We start from the raw sequence: 22,806 nt of genomic DNA, 5'->3' as shown, positions 1-22,806 counted from the left end.
TTGTGTCCCTTCGCACTCGTCTCACAGCGAGCTGCACCGTCGCCGTTCCTCCAGCTCGGACGACGGGAATGACTTCTCGATTCTGTAAGCTCAAATCGATGACAATCTGTACTACAGTCAACAGCAAATTCATTCAGCATTGAACTGACCTGTCTGCGTGCACGCACACACACACACACACACACACACACACACACACACACACACACACACACACACACACACACACACACACACACACACACACACACACACACACACAAACACACGAATCAGGCTACAGGTGCTGCTAGGTTATGCTGGGTTGAAACTGCATATAATGCATGAACTGTGTGTTTCACATATAATCTAGAAACTTGATTAAGAAAGCGATTAAGAAAAAACTTCCATAGTGTGATTGTCACATATTTGATGCACAAAGCACGAATATCTACATCACATTTATGATCTGACTCAAACATTTATGATCTGACTCAAACATTTATGATCTGACTCTGCAAAAAACAACTAAAAACTCCAAAGAACAGAGTCGGACTCTAAGAGGAAGAAGCTTTCACCACACCACATGATGCAATCTGCACTCTGAAGTGTTCCACTTTTCAGTGAAACTCAACACTGTGTTCACCTTCTTTTGAAGAATCCAGCAGTAAGTCAGAAAAGGAGGGAAAAGAGGAAATACCTTCATGTAAGACGTCTCGTAGTGTGACCCGCTCCCTTGAGATGGCAATATCTTTAACTTTAGCTTTGGCCTCCATTAGAGTCACACTCCTCAGGTCGTTCTTCTCGATGCGCAGAGATGGGTAACCTGCAAAGACACGCACAAAAAACAGATTAACCTTCATTTATGACCCCTTCTGTAAAGCATTAAGCATTCAGTTTATCTTTGGAGTGACGAGGTTTTTAAATTCACCAAATTCAGCCCTAAAATCAGTTTTTAAGTGTGTGCTGCTGTGTAGCGATGCTTAAACTGCAACAACATACGAGGACTAACAGTGTGTTTTGTTTAAAAAAAAAAAAAAAGAATAAATCTGTGAATTTACTGTAATTTGCACACTTTGCAGGGCCTCCTGGGGGCCTGGTTTTGGCCCCTGGGCCGCCCGTTGGGACACCCATGCTGTTCAGTTTGACACAGAAGCAGGGAACTAACAAAGGATTTAATAAAAACAAACAAACAAACAAACAGCTTGCATATGATGACTTCATTGTGATTTGTTATGGATCAAAGTACACTGATCATCACAGTATTACTGAAGGCAGTCTGTCCCATTCACCATCGTCAATCATTTCACCAGCTTTGGGATCATAACGTTTGCCACGCCCTCTCCACGTCTTTCACATCTGTGACACGTACTCAACGTGAACCTGCTCTCGTTTGTGGAGAGCAGACGACGGTGGCGGACCTGCGAGTTCTGGGCTGAGCACAGATCCCACTGAAGGACATCAGGCCCTCACGCCACCATCAGGAGTCTGACAGCTTGGTCAGAAACACGCACGAGCAGCCTGCTGGATGTCATTTAGTCAGGCCCTTTGACAGTGATCCCCCTCCCACCGAGGAGCAGATCCCGGGCCCCCTCATACCGAGGAGCAGATCCCGGGCCCCCTCATAACGAGGAGCAGATCCCGGTCCTGGTCCTTTTGGTTTCCTCAGTTGCTTTTATTCCTTTCTGTATAAAAATGACTAACAATCATAATTAATGACTGAATGTTTTGGAATATCTGTCAGAGATAAATGATGAATGAATGACAAACACAGATTAGAAAAAATAACCCTGTCGTAAACGGCCCCTATGGTCGTTTGAGGGTTAAAGGCACACAATCCAAACCTAAACAAACCTCTTTCCAAATGACTGACAGGTTTTTTAAACCTGGATTAGCACACAAACACAACCTGAGGGCTCCTGCTTCGGATCACAAACGCTTCTTATTCGTATTTCTTCTAAAATCTGCAGAATCAAAGAAGAGAAATGAGCACATTTCCAAGAAACAGCCACACATGTACAGTACCCTGCACATGTTGCATCAAAGCAACTTCATGCAAAGTCCTGTGTTACAGCACATCTATTACATAACCTCCCCATGTACTCGCTGTTATTAGCTGCTGAGACGAGGGGTGAGGTCAGAAAGTTCCCCACACATTATGCACATCAACACAACCTCTTTATGTCAACATACACTGTATGTGCACAGCATGTCAGTGATGCATCTGACGCGGTTGCAGCTCCTAGATGCGGTTGCAGCTCCTGAGACCAGGAGCAGCCAGGTGTGCCTGCGGACTTCATGTCAGCAAACATTTCTACTGTGAGGAAGTCAAACTGATCACTTTGCATGGAGAAAGCTTCCCGTTTCATGGCCACAGCTGGACCGGGGAGGTCAGCAGCCTAACTAATGCTAGCTAGGCACCTGGAAACTAAAAAAGATCTGAATCAGAGCCAACAAGAACATCTGATTGTGTGAAAGTATCTGATAAGGGGACGGCTACAAGACAGAAACAAGTGGAGCTTATTGCAAATCAAAAAAATGTAGGTATCAAGATCAAGATGCCGTCATCTGACAATACAAATAATGTCACTGATGTCAGAGAACATAAGGGCACGAATGCAGGTTTGCCTTGAAATTCTGGCTCTCTCTTCGGTTCAAAGGCCTCAGAGCCCAGATAAACAGAGGAAGTTCACAAAGAAAAACTCAGTGACAAAAGCCTCCAGATAAAGCTGAGCTCAGTGACTGCACCTAAACAACGCCTTCTCCCAGTGAGGAAAGAAGATATTCAGACGATCTGCTAACTCTGAATTTATATTCAGTAATCAGTGAAAGCTATTTCATTCAAGAGGGAACGGTCAAACCTGTCATACTGATATTTAACGTCTGTCAACATCAACTCAAGTCAAACATGCAAGAGAACATCCAGTCTGAAAGCTGAACTGAGTCTTTACTAGTTTATTAATTAGTAGAGATGAGAAGGCACACTTTAATCTTTCTGGCTGGTGATGATGTTTCCACTAATTCATTCACCTGCAGAGCAAACTGGCCAACGTGGGCTCTCACTAATGACTAATTTGATCTTACAGTCAGTATTTGACATTAACCACCTGAGACTCCACATTATGCTGAAGGTGGATTTTTATTTTCTCCTATTTGGGAGTAGTTGGAGTGGCAGTGCAGCGGTTAGCGCTGCTGCCTCACAGAATGAAGGTCCTGGTTAGGAAATGTCTCATGTGTCAGCCGTGTTCAGGGTGTACCCTGCCTCTTGCCCCATGGCAGCTGGGACAAGTTCCAATAACAAAGCATCATCTTTTTAAAAGTATGTCCTCTTACGGGGGCAATGGGTTTATTTTAGTGCATAACACAGTAACTAATGTTTTAAGAAGTATAAAACACTTTGAGAATAACAAACGAGGTTCAGAAAAGAAAAAATATCCATATAAGGAGATGCAGGGTCTCATTAGGCTATAATACTCCCCAAAAAAGGCCTTCAGCCCACCTGTCTGGATAGCTTAAATGTGAAGAAAGCCATGTCTTTAGCTGCTCCCATCCACATCCACAGTTTGTTTTATGCAATAACAGCTCAGACAAATTCAGAAGCAGCTTAAAGGAAAGCTGTCTGTACACAGATAAACTGCCTCAACTTTAAATTTGGCACATTTATCATGAACCTTGCTGCAGGCTGGCAGCAGCCACCTCATCTATCTACAGCATACAGTGGGGCTTACAGTTACTTTAGACTTTGAGTAATTTTCTTCCCTGATGCACATTTATACAGATAAATTATGCTTTATTCTTAAAGCTTAAGCTAGTTATTTGAGGTCATTAAAATAGCTTGTCTGTGTGCCAGCAGAAAAACACCAGGGGGCCAAAGAAAGTCTGACCTATGATCCCAGTGGGGAAAACAGAGCGAAGATAAAATACTGTAAAACAGATCAGGAATGTCACCTGAGCGGCTTCACTCCACACTGACTGACCTTTCCTTAGTCCTTCTGTTTGATGAGATCACTAGTCATTTCATTTCCTGTCTAAGTTTCAAATTAAAAGGCCTGAAACCCTTGATTTCTTAATAAGGCTTCTTCCCACAGGGGTGGCTGTAGCTTAGTAGGTAGAGCAGGTCACCTACTGATCGGAAGGTCAGCGGTTCGATTCCTGGCTACTCCAGGCTGCATGCCAATGTATCCTTGGGCAAGATACTTAACCGACTGTTGGAGTGCGAATGTTAGATAACTGAAGCACTTAGCTTAGTTAATAATGGAAGTGCTTGTATGCATGGGTAAATGTAAACATGTTGTATAAGCGCTTTGAGTGCTCAGACTGAGTAGAAAAGCGCTATATGAGAACTAGACCATTTACCATTTTGAAACAGGAATGTGTTATGGATATCAAACTGATTTTATTTAAATAAATATGATTATCAGGGGCTATGACATTACTCTTTAAACAACTGGTTATTAACGCATGAGTTAGTCTACAGCACCAGAGAACAGGTGAGGAATAGAAAGAGAGAGAGGAAAGAAAGAGGGACGCCATCCTGCAGGTAAAGAAGAGGAAGACGACACATCTGAGCAGAGCAGTGAGATGTGAGGAGTGTAGTGGCAAATGAAGATGTCCAACAGGCAGAGATGATGCTTTCATAAAGGCTCAGAGCGTGAGACGAGAACGATGAATAAAAAAGTAGAGGTGAAAACAGTGAAAACATGCAGACAGGCAGAAATCTGCCACAACCTGCTCGTTTTAAAGGTCTAAATCGCTGCAGTCACAGTGAGGCACAAACTGACACGGTGCAGAGCAATGCTGCCCCCTAGAGGTCAAACTACAAGCACTGATTACCTCAATGGGGCAAATAAGAGAACACACACACACACACACACACACACACACACACACACACACACACACACACACACACACACACACGATAAGCAGAGGGTAATAATGTACATAACATTATTACTCACACTGCTGGCAAAACACTTATTGAATATTCCCAAAACAGTCATTTTACTACATACATACATTCATATGGACTCTTGTTGTATTCTATTTAAAATTTAAGTCATTTTTACCTTTTCTAACTTCCTTTAATTGATTTTATTTTGCTTTATTTTAATCAAGCTTCCTTCTTTGTGTGACGTTCACCACACTGAGCTATTTTTATTGCACTCTTCTACTTTATTTGACCTGTTTTACTTTGGGAGGTGTTTAATATTTTGTTGTCACTGAAACGCAAGCGTTTCCTAACTTTTGGGATAAAGTACATCTTATTATATCTCAGAGTAGAGCCCGTGGCTCCTGATGCTGAGTGTTTTCTGAGCCTGCAGCAGAGTAAAAGCTGCAGGGGGCAGTTTGCTCTGCAGTCCAACACAGCGCATACACACAAACATCCAACACTAGATCAAAGCATGTGAACCACGAAGAAAAAGTCTAAATTTGTTTGCAGTGTTACAAAAACAGCAGATAGATTCAAACTTTCATTAGTTTCACTAGTTCCAGCATCTGGGACCCAGCACGTAAAGGATGCTGAGGTCCAAAACGAAGGACCCTTGTGCCCCTGAAAGGACCCTAACTTCATAAAGAAGGGCATTAAGGGGCCCCTGGATGGTCTTACAGCACGCCGTGACAGTTTGCTCCGGTTTTTAAGATTAAAATCATCCAACCATCAAATCAAAGGAAATGAAAGCAGAATTATTGCAACAGAAAGAAACAATAGTCTGAAACGAGAGCAGAGAGTTGATGTCTTGGTTTTTACAACCACAATTCCTAAAAAGTTGGAGTGCCATGTAAAATGTACATCTTTGCAAATCTCAACACAAAATCACAGCATACCATAGAAAACACATCAAACCTTTAAACAGAAAAACTGTTGCATCTTGGGAAAAAAATAAGGTCAATTTGAATTTGACGGCAACAACACGCCTCAAAGAACAGCTGGGACGGGGCCGTGTTTACTGATTTCCACAGCAGTGATGATTTCTGAGCCCGTGCAGTGATTTCAGGCCTGTCTGTACTGCAGAGCTGCCTGAGAACTGAACATCACAGGCTTACAGCCTCGTCCCTGCACACAGAGGCTTCCCTGACTCCTCTGATCACATTATTTAAAGTCTTCACAGATTTAGGAACATTATTCTGAAACTGTTCCAGTTTGTAGCAGCAGTTTGTTGCAGCTGGGTGAACCTCTGCTGCTCATCATGTTACTGACCTGCTGCCAGTGAACCTGATTAGTTAGAAAATGTTTCTCCAGCTTTCAGTTGGTTTTCAGTACCATGACTTTTCCAGCCTTTTGTTGCTCCCATTCCAGCTTGTTTGAGATCTGTTGTTGCCATCAAATTCAAAATGAGCTCCTATCTTTCATGAAATAGTAAAACTGTCTCAGTTTAAGCATCTGATTTGTTTTATTGTGAATGAAATCTGGGTTTCTGAGATGTTACACAGCATCCCTGGGGTTGTATTTTAGAGAGGATAAAACAGAAAAAGCAAACGTGACTTCTTTAAACTGTCAAAACCTAAATGAATTCACAGCAGCTGATCCTCACAGCCACAGAAGCTTTCCTTGATAAAATGATTCATCAGTGGAAACAGTTGAAAATAATGATTTTTTTTTTGTGGGTGAGGCCTCAACGAAGGTGACAACAAATAGTAAAGGTATAAAAGTATAAAGCAGGTTAGGATTTTAGAACCAACAACCAAGACAAATGGAAGCCTTAAATTTAGAGAACAGGGAGGTGGTTCCATCCTGCTGCTCCCAACATCCTAATGACCACACACGGTGAATCAATAAACTTCTCAGAAACTTACTTTTGGTTTCATGAGGGGGAGCACCGGGGTTTTGGAAGGAGGAGGCAGCAAGCTGGAGTATGGGTGCAGAACCAGGGTGGTTGTCTGAAGACGAGACGAGAAAAGTGGGGAGGGAGTAGCGGGGGGGGAGAAGGTGAGAAAGAAGGGCTTTAATGGAGAGCGCACACAAAATCACAACATGACCTGAATGAATGAGTGGATGTGGAACTCTCGCTGCAGCCTTTCAGCTCTAAACATCCATCAGACCAGGCATGCTCACGAGGACACGAACCAATCAGGAGTTACACCAAAAGGAGGGGAGGGGTTCAGACAGTCACATTCAGCAAAGATTTAGACACAAAAGGAGAAAAGGCAGTGGGGCTGAGATCCACAAGAGGGCAGTGATGGATCACTTAGGCTGCACCACTGCAACAAAGCCACACACGGAGCTCCCAAACGCAGAGACTCGAGCTCCTTTCACGGGATGGTTTCCTGCCACGCACTGAAGTATCAGCCTACGTGTAGCTGATTAAGGCCTGTGGATTTCTTTGTTTTTAGTGCATTTAACAGAAACTTTTTTCTGAACTTCTATCTGAAAAGGATAAAGGGAAACGTGAGAGGATTCTTTAGCTGCAGAGCGACCAGTTCTGAAGCTTCTCTAAAGCAGCACACCCACCCATTTCATTTTTATTGTCCTGTGAGCATTAACATCTGAAAAAAGATGAACTTGAATGATGGGGGAAAAGCTTATTATATGTTCTGCATGTTCTCCCCATGTCTGCGCAGGTTCTCCGGCTTCCTCTCTCTGCATCACCCCTGCAACAGGCTGGCGACCTGTCCACAGACTGCTCCGCCTCCCCCCTTTGACAGCTGGGACAGGCTCCGGCCCGTGCCCACCACGAGCCTGAATCCGATAAGCAGTTAATAAAATGGGCAGATGGATCAGTGCAGCAGCAGCTCCTCCGGCTCATCGCAGTTCACGGGTTATTGTACAGAGGTGAAGTGATAAGTTTTATTGTCCCTAATGAAAATTAAAGTCTACTGAGAACGACAAATGTGGCCTTGATTTGGGTGAAGACCAATTCGGTGCTCAGCATGCGTTGTCTAAATTGTGAGTAATACTCAGGGAGCGGTGATTCTTGTGAATTGTGGACGGACAGACGACCTCACCATGACATGACCTCATTGGTCTGTTAAGCTAAAAACAGCTGGATGTTAAGGACTCAGACTAGAATCTTTTTAACACCCTACACGCATCACCCAATCTGCTGACTGTAAAACACCAAATGAGCCCAAATCCCGGTGGCTGCGGCTCAAGAAGAAGAGCGGGTCCAGTCAAAGTGTGCTTGGGAAAGACACTGCACCCCAAACTGCCCCTGATGGATTCATCAGGGACTGTGAAAGGCACTTCGAGTGCTCAGTAACTAAGCACTAAGCCATAATTTACCATTTAGCTGGCCTCGATCTGCTTCATCTCCATCTATCTGCTAATGTAAACCTGCCTTCACAGCATTCAACATTTACAGCGTGCTACTCGATAAAACAGGCTTGTTTTTCTCCTCCTACTGCTGCCTGACACACAGCACATGGTGAGGACATTTACACATTATTCCCACAGCGATGGGTCACAAGGAGAGCAACAACGAGAACTAACGAAGATAACATTACTGCAGGAACTGCTCGCTTCATTGCAATCTTATGAGACCAGTTAACCTAACTGGGTCATTCACAGCCCATTACTGCATTTGGAGAAGCATCCACATTAAGAGATACCAGAGTGAGAAAGCAGCAGATGGCTAAAGGGTGCAGTGTTGCTTGTGTTACATGCAGAGGAATGAAATGCCTTACTGGTGACAGGGGCAGCATTGTTTGGAGTGTCAGCCCTCAGGTACTGCGTGGTCTGGGTGGACGGCTGAGAAAGGCCCTGTGAGCTTCCGCTGTCACTCACACTGAAAGACAGAACAGGAAAATCATGTTTTGGTAAAGATTATATTTCCAGCAATCTTCTTTGCACTGTTAGCAAATGATGACCCTGGAAGTACGACTGGGAGGCACATTTAGTTTTTAGGATACAGCCATAGTTCAGAAAGGAGGTGGGATGAGATGATTTCTTTTGGTCAGTCAGCAGCAGGTATTCCACACGTCCTTCTCCCCTGCTGAGCTGTTAGTTCCTCCTGACACGCAGCGTTAACCTGCCATGCTATTTGATGGCAGCTGAAAAGAACAAATCCCACAGTAGGGGCCTGTCTGGGTGTGAACCCGGGACAGTGCTAACCACTGCTGACAGATCTGAATAAATAGATAGCTGACTTCCATCTGTCTAACATGATAAATGAGTGACTGCCCTGATGGCTAACCTCTCTGACTCATCCTCTGATCTAATTTCACACCGATATCTCGTAACCTGTGTCATTTCAGCTAAAGTGGAGATTACAGGCGAATGAACAAGTGGTGCTCTTGGAGGACCGTCTCACTGTTGGGTTCTCTCTCTAATATTGTAACGTACAATATAAAATGCCTTGAGACGACTGCTGCTGTGAACTGGGGCTATGTGCAGCAGTGTCTGAGGTTTCTCTGGAACCAGGACAAGGAAAGAGAAGCGCACCTGTCTTCCATCTCCACTCTCTTCATGCTGTGCAGGTGCAGGACAGCCAGGATGATGGCCACAAGGAAGATGACAATGCAGCAGACGCTCACGCTTATATAAAACACCTGGGTGGAGGTGGTGGGAGCAGTAACACCATCTACTGATGGAAAGTGACACACGTTAAGAATCAGATAAACAGAGACATTACAGCATAAGAAACACCATCATCAGAGCAAAGACATGAGGATAGAGAGCACACATGGGACAGAACGTATGGGAGCACCACTCAGAGCTAATGGAGGCCTGGAAGAGCAGTGGCTGTGCCCAGAGACCAGCGTCTGAGAGCCTTTCTCATCACCTCTCTAAAAGCCTCAGAGGGCCCCCGGCTTCCTCAGGCCTACCCAAGCAGAAGGGAGACGACCCACTAATGGTGCTCCACTACAGGAGGCTCACAAAGAGTCTGAATAGAAGAGGACAACTACTCTGACTCTGTGGGGTGGGAGGGAGCTGACAGAGTGGTCTTCAGTAGTACAATGAATCCTTCTCTTTGGCACTCAAATCATTTTCTTTTCTCCTGACTACAGACTCTTATACAGCCAAATTCAGCCTCTGTGTCATCAGGCTGATGCTACCTGTGATAAACAATACATGCAGCATGAAGATGGGGGGAGGTGGAAGGATTACTTACAGTCAGGTCGGGGCAGAGTGTTGTTGTTGGGAGGGATGGAGATCTTTGCATCAGAGTCAATTCCTGTTTGCAGGAGAAAAAAAAAGGAGAAACAATTCCATAAACTTCAGTCAACATCAAATTTTACTCAGTTTACAGGGGACACGTGCTAACTTCCAGCTCAGACTCTAGTACGGTAGCTTTGCATGATTCACTGGGCCTCGGTGCAGCTTCTCAGTTCATCCTGTCTGAAACGAGCCCACTGTCCCTTTAAGATCTTCTAGCTTACCGGCCCTCTGGTTCATTTTTATCAATCATTCACTTTTTTTAAAAAAGAAGTAGTTGTTGAATTTTAAGGTCAGTGTGATCAAAAAAGTGTTTTTTTTTTTTTTTTACTTACTTTCCAACAGTTTGAGAAGTTTAAATGAACTTCTTTTCAAAAACCAGTTCAGAGGTGTGTGATGTGCTTTCACCCTCTCTGCATGGTTCTGTGTTCTTCCACCCGGCTGGTGTTTCTCCAGCCTGGATGACTTTAACCAAAGCAGTTGTAACTCGTTTACGGTCGGAACGAGGCGGTGTTTGATTTTACGTTTCGATCAGGCATTATTGATTCTTTCAAACTTTAGAGAAGCCAAAACTCAAAACAGCATCATCTAACCCATCTACCTGCACACATCACTTACATCAGGTGTGTGGACTGTGTCTGTTTCACAAATGATCTGCCAACTTCAGTAACCTCTGACCAACACCCCAAACTTAGGATGGATGTTTTCTAAAATATTCATAATAAAGGTGTGTGCGTGTGTGAGGGGAGCACTCTGAAGCCTGAGCTCGTTAAGGTGAGCTATTAAAACACCCTTTAATGGCGGTTTTTATTCAAAGTGTGAAAGTAAAAGATGTAACGCTGAAAAAAAAAAGCAGTAACACTTAATGAAGCTTAAAAAGCATCTTTTTTGAGCACAGGGACCCAGGAAACAAGCAGCCTTATGTCACATCTGAACTCCAAGGATAAAGTAACTCAGACCAGTACCACAGTGAAACATGAACGTCCCGCTGCACACAGACCACATGAACTATTCACTGACACTTTTGTCTGTGTTAGAGGTTGATGGTGAGTCCCTTGAAAAGTTAACTTCTTTTGACTATAAGATGTGCTCATAAACGTGGCCAAACATTTTCAGTCCTCTCCTGTGAGCTGATAGGCGGTGACAGGGCGGGATGATGGCAGCTCAGGCACACAAAGAATCTGTTCATGCTGCCAGTTCGACTCCTGCTTAAAATAAAATAGGAATAAATTTGTTTCCACGGGGGCATATGGCAAGAAGCCTCTCGGCCACATGTAATTACAGTATCTTCAGGCAGTTTGAAAATAGCAGCAAAGTCAATGAGGAGCACAAAAACCTGCACATCTCCTACTGTAACATTTGCTGAATAATGTAGAAGCCGGCAGTTATTCATTTATTTTAATCAATTCGATGGCATTTCTTGATGGCACATTTACAGGTTAATGTCAGAGCGCTTTAGCGTGCTGTCAGGGCTAAAGCAGGAGCGATGAGATGAACTTAGTGCCGGCTGATTACCTGGATTTTTAAAAAGAAATCAGATCAGGTAGGTTAGAACAAGTAATAAACTGCCTTTAATTCCATAAGCTAGTGACATAAAGAGAGACCTGTTAGCCTGGTGCATCTCAATGTGTTTTTTCATGTTGACTGCTTAAATATGACGTCCCTGGCATTATGTTTTTATGTCCATTTCTTATTGTGAATTTATCCTCCTGTGTTTACACTTGTTTTACACTGGCTGTGAGAGGACCTTTGTAATTTGGGCTTCCTGTGTGACGGCCTTAGAGGCCAAAGAAATGATGCATGTACTCAGAGGCCAGCAAGAAAATTATATATGGACTGGAGTGTTGCACAAAGCCCGTTGTGGTCTCCGCCCTGGTCGTGTTGCGCACCGACTGTGACGACACCACAGCCTCGTCGCAGTTTACGGCTGATTTAGACTCCTGCGGTGAATCTATGTGGAGCCTACGACATAACCTTCAACCCACTGAACGGGCCAGGTTACAACAAACTGCTGAAACCACACCGAAGCCTGGCACCCACCGGCAGCCGTGACTCCACACACCGCCGTTCACGAAGGCCACAATGGGATGGGAATAACCAATGGAATAACCACAATGGGAATAACCCAGGACTAACTGCGCTGTTGGCTTCTCACTGTGTCGAGCACACACAGATAAAAGTCTGTTATTACTTGTTCAGACCTACCTCGAGCGCCCGGCATGATTTTATGGCATTTTTTGGTTATAATTCTTCCACTTTCCCAGAAGCTTTATTTTGATTTTAATCAGATTTTAATTTAAAATTATGGTTTTGGTTTTAGGAAAAAAAAAAACAGTGCACTCAGTTTCACTACAAAGTGCTTGTTGTGTCTGGATGTTTTATTGATATTTCTTGGTTTTATTTTTATTATTTTTTTGTAATTTTAGTATAATTCATGAAGATAAAATTGTATCTACTATTAATATTTTCCTAGTTACAAGCACCCTTTAATTTTTCCTGCATTTTTGATCCATCACATTTTCATAAGGAGATATCCACATGAACTTTTCAGGACATATTTAAGCTCTGTTAAAAACCGGGACCTTTCACCCGCTCCCAGAATCATAATCTAAAGACAAAATCTGGGTCACATCACTGTGTGGGATGCTCAAAACAAAAGACAGCATATGAAAGCTTCTTTTTTAACCCTCAGCAGGTTTTTCTGCTGCAGTGATGCTAAAGGTTCAGTAAACTGTAACAGGGACAGACAAGACAAACTCAACCACAGCACCAAACTGCACAGAGAGCATCCCTGCAGGACCTAAAGGCTGCCTGGTTGATTCTGCATGGAATAACCCTTTCATTTTTTCCCCAGATTATGAGCAGATTCTTACTCATATAGCACATTTTCCTCCTCTTGAAGTTGAGCACTGTGTAGTTGTTGGCCTGGATGGTCAGATTCAGCTGCATTGTTAAAAATGCCTCTTCATCTACTTTGCCCGAACACATGATGTCAACTCTGAAGACTGCAGGGGAAACACACACACACACACACACACACACACACACACACACACACACACACACACACACACACACACACACGTATTACATACAAATACATGGGTTCATATTTCAGGTTTTTCAGAATTTTGTTGTTAAAGTTATTTAAGTTGGTGAAATTGTTCAATGATGTAACCAAATTTTGCTGCTAACTAACTAACTGGGATTTAGGGTCAATATGGGAGCGTAAGGACTGCATCCCCTCGTCTGATCAGGTTCAAACTATACATACAGATTTACTGACACCACCTTATGCTAGTAGTACAACATGAGGTGAAAATTTTACAGACCAGAGGGAACACGGGGCACCTCCCCCTGAAAGGAGATGTTGCACCATGGTGGGTTCAGGGCTACGGGGTTCTCCACGCTGAACGCGAGCCGGTAGTCAACCTTTAAACAAAGAAGGATGAAGAAGTGTTAACGTTCTCCTCACACGGGCGATCAGATGACCCGCGTGCTGAGAAGGTGCTCGGCTTCACCTTTGTCTTGGAGTACCACGTGAAGTAGAGGCTGTTGGTCTCGGTGGGCACGGGCATGTTGAAGGAAAGCGCGTAATGGTTCACCACATCATGTCGCACGTAGTACAGCTCTGCATCGAGGCCTGTGTGAGGAGAGACCACATTTATTTTAGATGAGTGTTTCCCGTGCACAGATTTTAGGATCCAGATCATATTATCTATCATCATCACCTATTAATTCATTGATTTTAGCAAACATGGGAGTGCCTCCCTTGTTCCAACCACCTCTAGAAATGAAAGAAATGTTGAGATCATTAAAGACAACAAATGTCCTCATTTAGAGCGAGCCTGAGGAAAACGGTTAAACATCCGTTCAAACTGCACGCTGCATCGGGGGGGGTTTCCCTCCATAAAAAGAGATGCACTAAAGACTGTTACCGTACTGCACTGTTAGCACTTAACAACACTTTGTGCACATGTGAAAACCTTCAAAAGGTTCGAGTGAGACAATGTCCAAAATATGAGTGTGATTTTCAATCCAGGAAACGACGTCTGACACTGACACAGAGAGCTCAGCAGGCTGGTACTCTGTGTGCTGTTTCTTTCCCTTTCACTCTAACAAATTCAAGCCTTTAAAGAAGTTTTTCTTACTGCATCAAAAACTCTAATGTATGCTGGTGAAATCCCCCAGCCTCCGCCTCAGGCAGTGCTGTCACTCCTTGAAAGGGTCTGTCTGGCACAGAGGGGTCTATCAGTCTGTGAATATCTAGTTTAAAGAGAAGGGAAGAATGCACCCAGACTCCCATAATACCCCTGGGCTGTCTCAGAGCACCCATTTGTAGGGCGTTCTTCCACCAGCTCAATTAAAAGCAGAGAAGAGACGAGTGTTACGCAAAGTTTCTAACAGAGAAGAAGATAGCTGCTCTTTTTTTCCTGTTTCACATTTTTTGGTTCAAATTCATTTTAGCTTGAAAAAGGAAAAAAAAAAGAAGCTAAAACATGGGCACAAAATTAAGATTTATTTTAACTGAGATTTTAAATGAAACTTTCAGATCTGGCTGATCATATCTGGTTGACCCAAGTTTGTGAGCTGGTGCTGATCCAGGTGCAATCAGCAGTCATTTTTTCTGCTTTTCCTGCAGCTTCTGAACGCCACGCTGATTCGAGCACACGGCCCAAACAGGAATAATTACCTTACTCGCGCTCAACTCTGTGTGCCCCCCTTGTCTCAAAATGTGGCCACACACATCTCTGATACCAATTAAATTACGCAGCCAGGCATAAAGGCTCCAAGAGGATGAGTGAGGCTCAAGTTTCTCACAGCACCTCTGCTTTCCACCCAAACTGCCTGAAGTTCAAAACAGGAATCAGAGTCAGTGGCGGCGGCAGCAGCGTGAGCGTGCACAGACTGGGGACGGGGAATAAGTGGTTCCTGAGGTGGAGGGAGTTGAACCATACACTGCACCTTAATCCCTGACTCATACTCTGCTCTGTGGAATGATAAACAGTATTACCAAGAGGTGCGTCTGTAAACAGGGCTCGTGTTCAGTTAGGGCTTTGCTTTGCTGCATCATCACACAAACAGAGACGCCACCAGCCCTGATGCAAACACAGACTTCTGAAATATTAAAGAAAACTGAAGGTGGAGTTCATCTGATTTTATTACTCGGTGTGTAATAATTCAGAAAATATTCTTGGAGCTTAGAGTGACACCATCAAAATAGTTTGTCCCAGTCTGTCAATTAACTAAGTATTTAAGGTCTGCATCTATATTATATACAATCCTGTGTGTACTCTCCAAACACCAGTGAAGAAGTTAGTGCAAACAGATCCTTCAATCAAAAAAACAGCCTACAATTTTAGTCTCTGCAAATATTCAAACACACAAAGACCCCAATTTTGTGTTTTTGCTGCAGCACCGACACCACCATTCTTATCCTGTCATAAAGAAACCCTCAGTCATCAGGCCAAGCACTATATTACTAAAATCATTTATTGCAGCCATATATTTTTTTTTGCATAATATGGGCCCCTCTCAATACACTCAGCAGAGCTCCTGACAGCAGATAATAGTACACATTTAATCCACTGGACGCCCACAGTGGGTGTTCAGTATGGGAGTACTTTAAAAAAAAAAAAAAAAAAAAAAAAAAATCATGCATGAAATTACAACTAGTATAGTGGCCCAGCATCAGAGTAAACCAATCAAATGCAGCGGTGAATGACATCATGAAAGCAATGCATGGCACAACCTGTAAAGATCCATAAGGGGACCAGCCTCCGAGTAACAAAGAAACAAGTACAAACATACTGTTACGAAGAATTACTGCAGGGTTAAAGTCTTTAATCTTTTAAAGTTCAGATCCCTTAAATTATGCCTCAGTGATCCCACCATTACACTGCTTTGAGAGAGCTGAGTGTGATTGTTACTCCTGCCCTTTCTGGTTGCTTTCCTTCCTAACATTCCTTCCATCCCAGAGATTCCCTCCACTTCACTGTAAGACACCGTGGAAATAATCCACAGCCCTCACCCTGTGGAAAAATAGATTCAAAACTGGTTTAGCCAAAGATAATACAAGGCTTCAGCTCAAATCATTTAAAGTGCATCTCAAAGCTGCAGCATTTGTAGAAAATCTCCATTTTTGTGATTCTTCACTAAGCCCTGACAATAACACGGTGGTTTGGTGACATCAGATAAAAACATGCACTCACATTCACTTTCACACAACTGTGACGGGAAAGAAGTAACGGCAACGCTCCCAACGTACACATGCGGCTCGCCAATGATCAGTCAGTGAATCCACTGAGGCCAGATCCACCAACTGAGGCCAGATCCACCAACACAGGCGCCAGCTGGCAGCTACTGTCAGGATTTGCTGAAAAGCCACATCGATGTAGACTTTCCCTTTCAGGATGCGTCACATGTGGCCACGACTGTTGCAGCTAGGACAGGGTTCATTTATCTAGAAAGGCACGATGCTGTCAGAACAAGTGTGTAAATGGCACTGATGGGTAGCTCACACAGAGCCCGAGCTCTGGCTCTGTCCTGCTCTTCGATGGGTCCTCACCCCAGATGTTTAGACCCGAGCATGTTCCTGGTTCTCAGTGATACTCTGATGAAACAGAGCAGAGCTTAAATTAACTGAATGTAGACTGTCAAATACACTACATTTAGAGACATTTTCCATGGAGCCACTTTATTGTATCATAATCACTGTGTTATACAATATTTTATTGTATTTTTATTTAAATTTTTAGAATTTCACTTTCTGAGTGTCTTATTCAGTTTTCTACATGGTGTTCTAGTGTATTTTATTTATTTTTTTTCTATTTAACAAAATTAAAAATTAAATTTACCTTATTGGGCTTTTTCTCACTTTCTTTAACCTGTTTTGTTATACTTCGTGTTTCATGTTTTAGCTGCTCTAACAGGAATTTCCCAACTTCTGGAATAAATCAATCTTATCTTATTAAACAGCTTTGTGTGATCCTTCCTTCTGTCAACTAAGGTAACACAAACTCACTGCCTTTACAGCACACGGACCAGTGAAGACTTCACTGATGCCATGTGACCCTCCCAAAGGTCCATTGTGAGTCAGTAAAAATATACACTATATGCAGGCTACATATGCGGGTGAATCAAAACGCTGCACAGAAGCCAACAGAATGAAGAAAGTGATGAAAATAAAGGTTTGGTGAACATTTGAGTCTGACGTTGGTAAAGTAAAAAGAAAGAACATACATGTGTACAAACCCCTTTAAAAGCCACATGAGATGATATACAAAACCACACAGAGCACCACACTGACACACTACACCGCCAAGCTGCTCAGTACACTCGCTCCTCTGCTGCTCGCTGCACAGCCTCCTCCTCTTTTTTCTTAGTGGTTCAGACCAAGCAAATGAATAATGGAGCATCAAAAACTGCAGTTCCTCTCATGTCCACTGGAGGCAGGCTCCAATAATGAGCCTGCTACAATAAACAGTTTGAGCCTCTACTTTCCACCTTGATGACTATATGGCTTAAAGGTGATCATTAAGGTGTCCAAACACGGGCAGCAGCAGCAGCCAATCTGTATCTGCTAGGTCTCACCTTCAGTAACTGGAGTCAATGAATGGGACCCCCCCTTCAAGTTTTTGCTGCTATAGGCCCTTCTACCCCCATTTTCAACTCTATATTCTTATCCTTGGACTCTACTAGAGTAGCTTTGCATGATTCACAGTTCAAAATAATCCTTATTTGGCTTACACTGGGCCTTGATGCAGCCCCTCAGTTAATGTTCAGTCTGAAACAAGTTGTTTGAGCTCACCTGCCTTAAGGCCATCTTTCTTCTGACTGACTGCTTCTCATAAACCAAAGTACTGTAATGCAGGTGGGTGGAGCTTCTACACCTTATAAGGGTATTCCTCACTGACATCATACAGATGCAAGAGTAGAAAAAAAATCTGAAGCCTGAGCTTTTGGCTCACAGGGATTACTGATTGATGCACAGCCAGAAACCTTTACAACAAAATCAAAGATGAAAATATCCGGTCATTTCATATACACATGCAAACACAGCAATAAGCCTGGAATAAGAAATTCAGCCTTCAAGGGCTCCACCAAGTTTGAAGTCAACACGCTGAGGTCCTCTGCGAGCTGTGGATCACGTTGCAAACTTTGAAAGAGGAGAACAAAAGGTGGTAGTGGCCAGGTGGCGAGGTCCAGAGCAAGTATAACAAAGAACCTCTTGTACCTCCCAAAGCCTCCATCCCTGAGTGCTCAGGAGATAAACACTCCCTCCAGCCGCTCTCTGGGAAGATAGTGGCCACACAAACCAAGGAAGGAGAAAATGAGGGCCCACGTGAAACCCTATCAACTGGAAACTCTAAACAAATCCACAGACACAGGAAGAAGGCGGGGGGTAAAGACAGAGACACAGCTGGGCTGCTCGCTGGAGAGACCTGATTTTAAAGTGCCACTGGAAATAAAGCTGAGCTGGCTCAGCTGAGGGTCAAAGGTAAAGCAGCATATATCGCAGAAGTTGCAATAAATAACACAATCATCATTTCTGAAGTTGCATAATCCTCTAATCTATTTCAGTGGTGACAAGTGTGCTCAACTTCCCAGTCACATTAAAAATGGCTGAATAATGCACTTTGCTGCAGGGACTTAATTAAAGACAGGCTCAAAGGCTTTCTGTCAGGCTATCTGGAGTGGCAGTAACATGTAAATTAAAACTAAATTTAGTAATCTGCTCTAACTAACAGACATGTCACTGTAGCAGACACAAATCAGAACAAATAAGGACTCACAGTGGCTAAGGCAACATACTGGTGCTAAAGTGGATTTTGTGGTAGCACATTTGTGTCTGTGTAGCTGTTTGGCTACACAAAGTGAAGGATTTTGGTGTATGCAAAGTATAGACATGCTTGTATTCAGTTCTCTGGGGAGGAAAACAACACAACACACACAGACACACAAAATAGTATGAAAGGACAAATATTAACAGAAGAGGATAACTATGACTCCACATGATGACGGCATGCACACGTTAAAATTATAGATCATCAGGAATGAAACAGAAGAGTTCTGAATGACAGCCTTCCTTCCATGTTTTAATATACTACATTTAAATAATTGAAGCAAAATATAACTATATTTCATTATTGTATTGTAAACTCCTTACAAACAAAATGCTGTGCTATTATAGCTTTGAAGTATTTGATAAGAACCTGCATGATAACATGCTGTGACTCAAATCTTTTTAAATCAGTATGCACCATGTTAAAAGTCCCCAAAACATTACTACATTATTTTCTAATTGAAAAATTTGTGCAGAATTGAAAAGTTCGGGAGGACTTAATTTTAGTTTGGGCCAAACAGCCGTTTTTTGCTGTGATAACATCCACTCTAATATGAAGCACTGAGCTACCAATTGTCCACAGGCAGTCACCTGACATGCCATCCAGCTCACAGTTACATTCATTCAACAGACAATCCAAGTTTCTTCTGTCCAGTGTGTTCCATCAAAGAGCTGCAGCACCGGGGTCTGAACAGATTTCGGTGTCACAGGTCTTACTGCATCGAATGTAGGCCAGGACAGACTCGCTCACACTGTCAGGAGATGACCGAGCAGACAAATGAAGCTAAGTCTAGTTCCTGGGTTGTCAGAATACGACTGTCTCTGGTGATATTTTTGTCAAGCTTGTGAGGCAGCTGGTTACATCAGGGTCCCTGTATGACTGTAAAAATCAGAATCAAGGCTTTTAACCCCCTGATAACCCCTTGATTTTTTCAGCAGGCTCCACTCCATCTGGAAATCTATGCAGATCAAACAGAAGAGAGGATAAGACTTCACAACAGCACTTGTGAAGTCATTCCTGTGTGTGGGTCTGATTACTGACAACCAAGACAGACGCCAGAGCAACCGAAGACTTCCACACTGGGTATCTTCTCTCTGGGTGGTCTGCATCCACCACGAGACGTCTGCAGGGGGCAGAAGAGAACACCAGGCGGCAGTGGACCCGTGCCTCGGGAGACCTACACGGTACGTACAGGGCGAGTGAAAGAAAGCTGAAACCAACAGCAAACTGCAGATGCAGAGACAAAGGCAGCTGAAGGCAACTGATGATGGGTTCAAACTACAGAAAGCCTGTGATTTTACTCCCCCTCACAGAGCTTATGGACTGAAGGCTCTTTTAGTTGTCTCAGCTCGAACTGAACTTAACAACAAGAGGGTGTGATCTGTAAAGTTAATATTCCTTACATATCTTAAACTGACCTTTAGTGCAGCACCTCAGTTCATAAAATTAATATGAATGTGTCACCTTTTCTCTCCTGATTATTGTGTTTTCATAACTTCTGGAAGTCAAAACTGAAATAAAAATGGCACAACCCCCTCTGCTACTTAACTGACCAGATCAATATCCCAAACATTTAACTGGCTTGATGCTGAACTCTGATTAAGAAGTGTTCCTTTAATTTTTTTTAGCATTATTTATTTCCAGCTGAAATACTTTAGTTTCAAAGTCATGGTGCCCATGACAATGAACACACTGCTTTCTTGTTACCATTCTGCTGTAAAGCCAGCTGTGTAATGCCTAATTTCTAATATTCACATACATGGAAACATAAATTCACATTTTCTTGTGTATATTTTCTGCAGATGTGCATCAAAACTGAACTCATCTCTTTCTCTGGAAAGACTTTAGCAGCTTCGTCCTTACTGAAAACTGCTTTTAGAAGTTTCTTTACATCCAGGAACTGAAGAGTTTTAGCATCCAAGTCTCAGAATAAAGAACTGAAATCTCATTAATGATGTGAAGTTAGCAGGACAAACATCCTGAACTCTTACAGACAGCCTGCAAACAGCAGCACTAGATGTGAATTTCAGGGTTTTTTAAAGCCAGAAGAAAAACTTGCATTAAGTCACCATCTCTGTGGCTTTCTTTGACTCGCTTCAAAGAGACCATACATCGTTTCTGTCTCTTATTCCTGCGAGAACCCCAGGGGCAGACGAACTGAGGCAGGGAAAGGAATCTGAGGACTGAGACTGTCTGCCGCTGTCCTATTAAAGGCTCCTCATTCATAGTTACTTAGTGCTCAAAGGGCCTCCTTCGTTTACTCAACAAATATCGACCAGTTTACTGAAAAAAAAAAAAAAAATGATCAGCTGTTCCATTTAATCTCGACTAAAGGGTCGTTAAAGAGGTCTCTCACACGCCTGCTCATTTCTATTTGGCTTTGTGATTACAGTCATGGCCAAAAGCTTTGGCAGTGGCACAAAGCTTGTTTTTTTAACATGTTTCTGTGATATACAATCACAAGGATTTCAAAAACCTTTATTGGCAAATATATAAAAACAAATTTTATTTTGGCAGTGGTGCCTCTGCCCAAACTTTTGACTACAGCTATACAGGAGCAGTTTGAAAGGCTGGGCTGTGTACACAGGGTCAGACAGAGCACATTTCACCATATTCACTTAACAGCATAATTAAACCACTACAACTCAAATTAAATGAGCATACAGGACTGAAAGAAAACACGTCGGTATATTTCCGATTTCAACAGGAGGGCGACCATCTTATAAAACGTGTTGATGCTTTGCAGAACTTCCTGTGAGCGCAGAGATTTTCAGACAAAAGATGTGAAGGCAGGGGCTCCTCTATTCAGCCACAGGATCCTTGGAGAGTGGCATGAAGGAAATGAATACTGCTGCCAATCACTCCTCACTGTTCACAGGCTCTTTTTCAAAGCCTGGGCTTTTCCTTTCAGGTCTTTGGAGGAGGGGAGGAAAGCCTGTTAGCTGACCTGCACCGGGCTCTTCATCGCAACATCGAGTTCTACTCCTTAGCTTGCATGTTGAGAAAAACCTGGTTATTATTTGTCATTTTTTGGAGGATTCTGACCTACTCGCCTGACCGGGGGACTGAACAACATGACCACACAGCTAGAGTTTTCCTCTCGGAAGTAACAATGAAACGAACAGGAAAGCACGTGTATGTTTTTGAAGGGAAATTATTATGCTCACTTCCAGATTAATATTGTTTATCTTTACTAATCTGAGTTTAGCCTTTTCTCTAAGCTACACTTAGACTCTAGTAGAGCCTAAGAGTAGCTTTGTATGAGTCACATTTCAAAATATTCCTTACATATCTTAAACTTGGCTTTGGTGCAGCCCTCAGTTCATCGTAATATACTGTTCAGACTATTTGAGCCTTACTTCCAGTCCCTCTCTGACACGCAGCCGACTGCAAAGAACCACAACTGAGGCACAAAACCTGTTTCTACAGTTGACAGCAGCCACGCTCATTACTGTGATCACAATCAAATCCTTCAGGGGTAAAAAGCCAGTGAGTCCTTTATCAGAGCACCTGATCAACAAGCTTAAACATGAAGAAGTGTCTTTTCAGCTGCTGCATCCACAGCCAAGCTGTTTTCACAGTGATAAAGCTGCAGAATAAAGAAAAGGTTAAAGCCTGTGTACAGATAAAAGACCAGTTTAGTGGGAGGATCTATAAATTGGGAAGGTTTTCCTGAACCTGTTGCAGCTTTTTTTTTTTTTTGAAGGGGTCAGTAGGGGAATACATTGCATTGCACACGGACCAACAATAACACAGACATGCCCGAACAGCCCATCATTTACTGATTTGTTCACTCTCAGTGCTTTTGTTTCTCTTCAGTTGTATTTTATTTAAATGTTTTAAGATGTTTACATGGTGCTGTGCATGCCTAAGAGCACAGCAATA

At 43.0% G+C, this 22,806-nt stretch overlaps 1 protein-coding gene across 4 annotated transcripts in view; it reads right to left on the bottom strand.

Moving 5' to 3' along the window:
- The window catches only part of ryk (receptor like tyrosine kinase), a 69,790-nt gene that overhangs the window by 35,506 nt on the left and 11,478 nt on the right, over window positions 1–22,806 (bottom strand). For 2 of the 4 annotated variants that reach the window (XM_030727359.1, XM_030727356.1), the window contains exons 2-9: window positions 13,597–13,718; window positions 13,408–13,507; window positions 12,949–13,080; window positions 10,032–10,094; window positions 9,362–9,503; window positions 8,605–8,705; window positions 6,778–6,861; window positions 680–805 (exon numbers count right to left, since the gene is read on the bottom strand). In XM_030727359.1, coding sequence (XP_030583219.1) covers window positions 680–805; window positions 6,778–6,861; window positions 8,605–8,705; window positions 9,362–9,503; window positions 10,032–10,094; window positions 12,949–13,080; window positions 13,408–13,507; window positions 13,597–13,718 — 870 coding nt within the window. The remainder of the gene's footprint in view (window positions 1–679; window positions 806–6,777; window positions 6,862–8,604; window positions 8,706–9,361; window positions 9,504–10,031; window positions 10,095–12,948; window positions 13,081–13,407; window positions 13,508–13,596; window positions 13,719–22,806) is intronic. The other 2 variants (XM_030727357.1, XM_030727358.1) reach the window with 2 other exon arrangements.

The sequence above is a fragment of the Archocentrus centrarchus genome, chromosome 4 (assembly GCF_007364275.1).
Source record: "Archocentrus centrarchus isolate MPI-CPG fArcCen1 chromosome 4, fArcCen1, whole genome shotgun sequence".
NCBI lineage: Eukaryota > Metazoa > Chordata > Actinopteri > Cichliformes > Cichlidae > Archocentrus > Archocentrus centrarchus.
The sequence above is the reverse complement of the archived record's forward strand: the minus strand, read 5'-3'. Positions and strand labels throughout refer to the sequence as shown.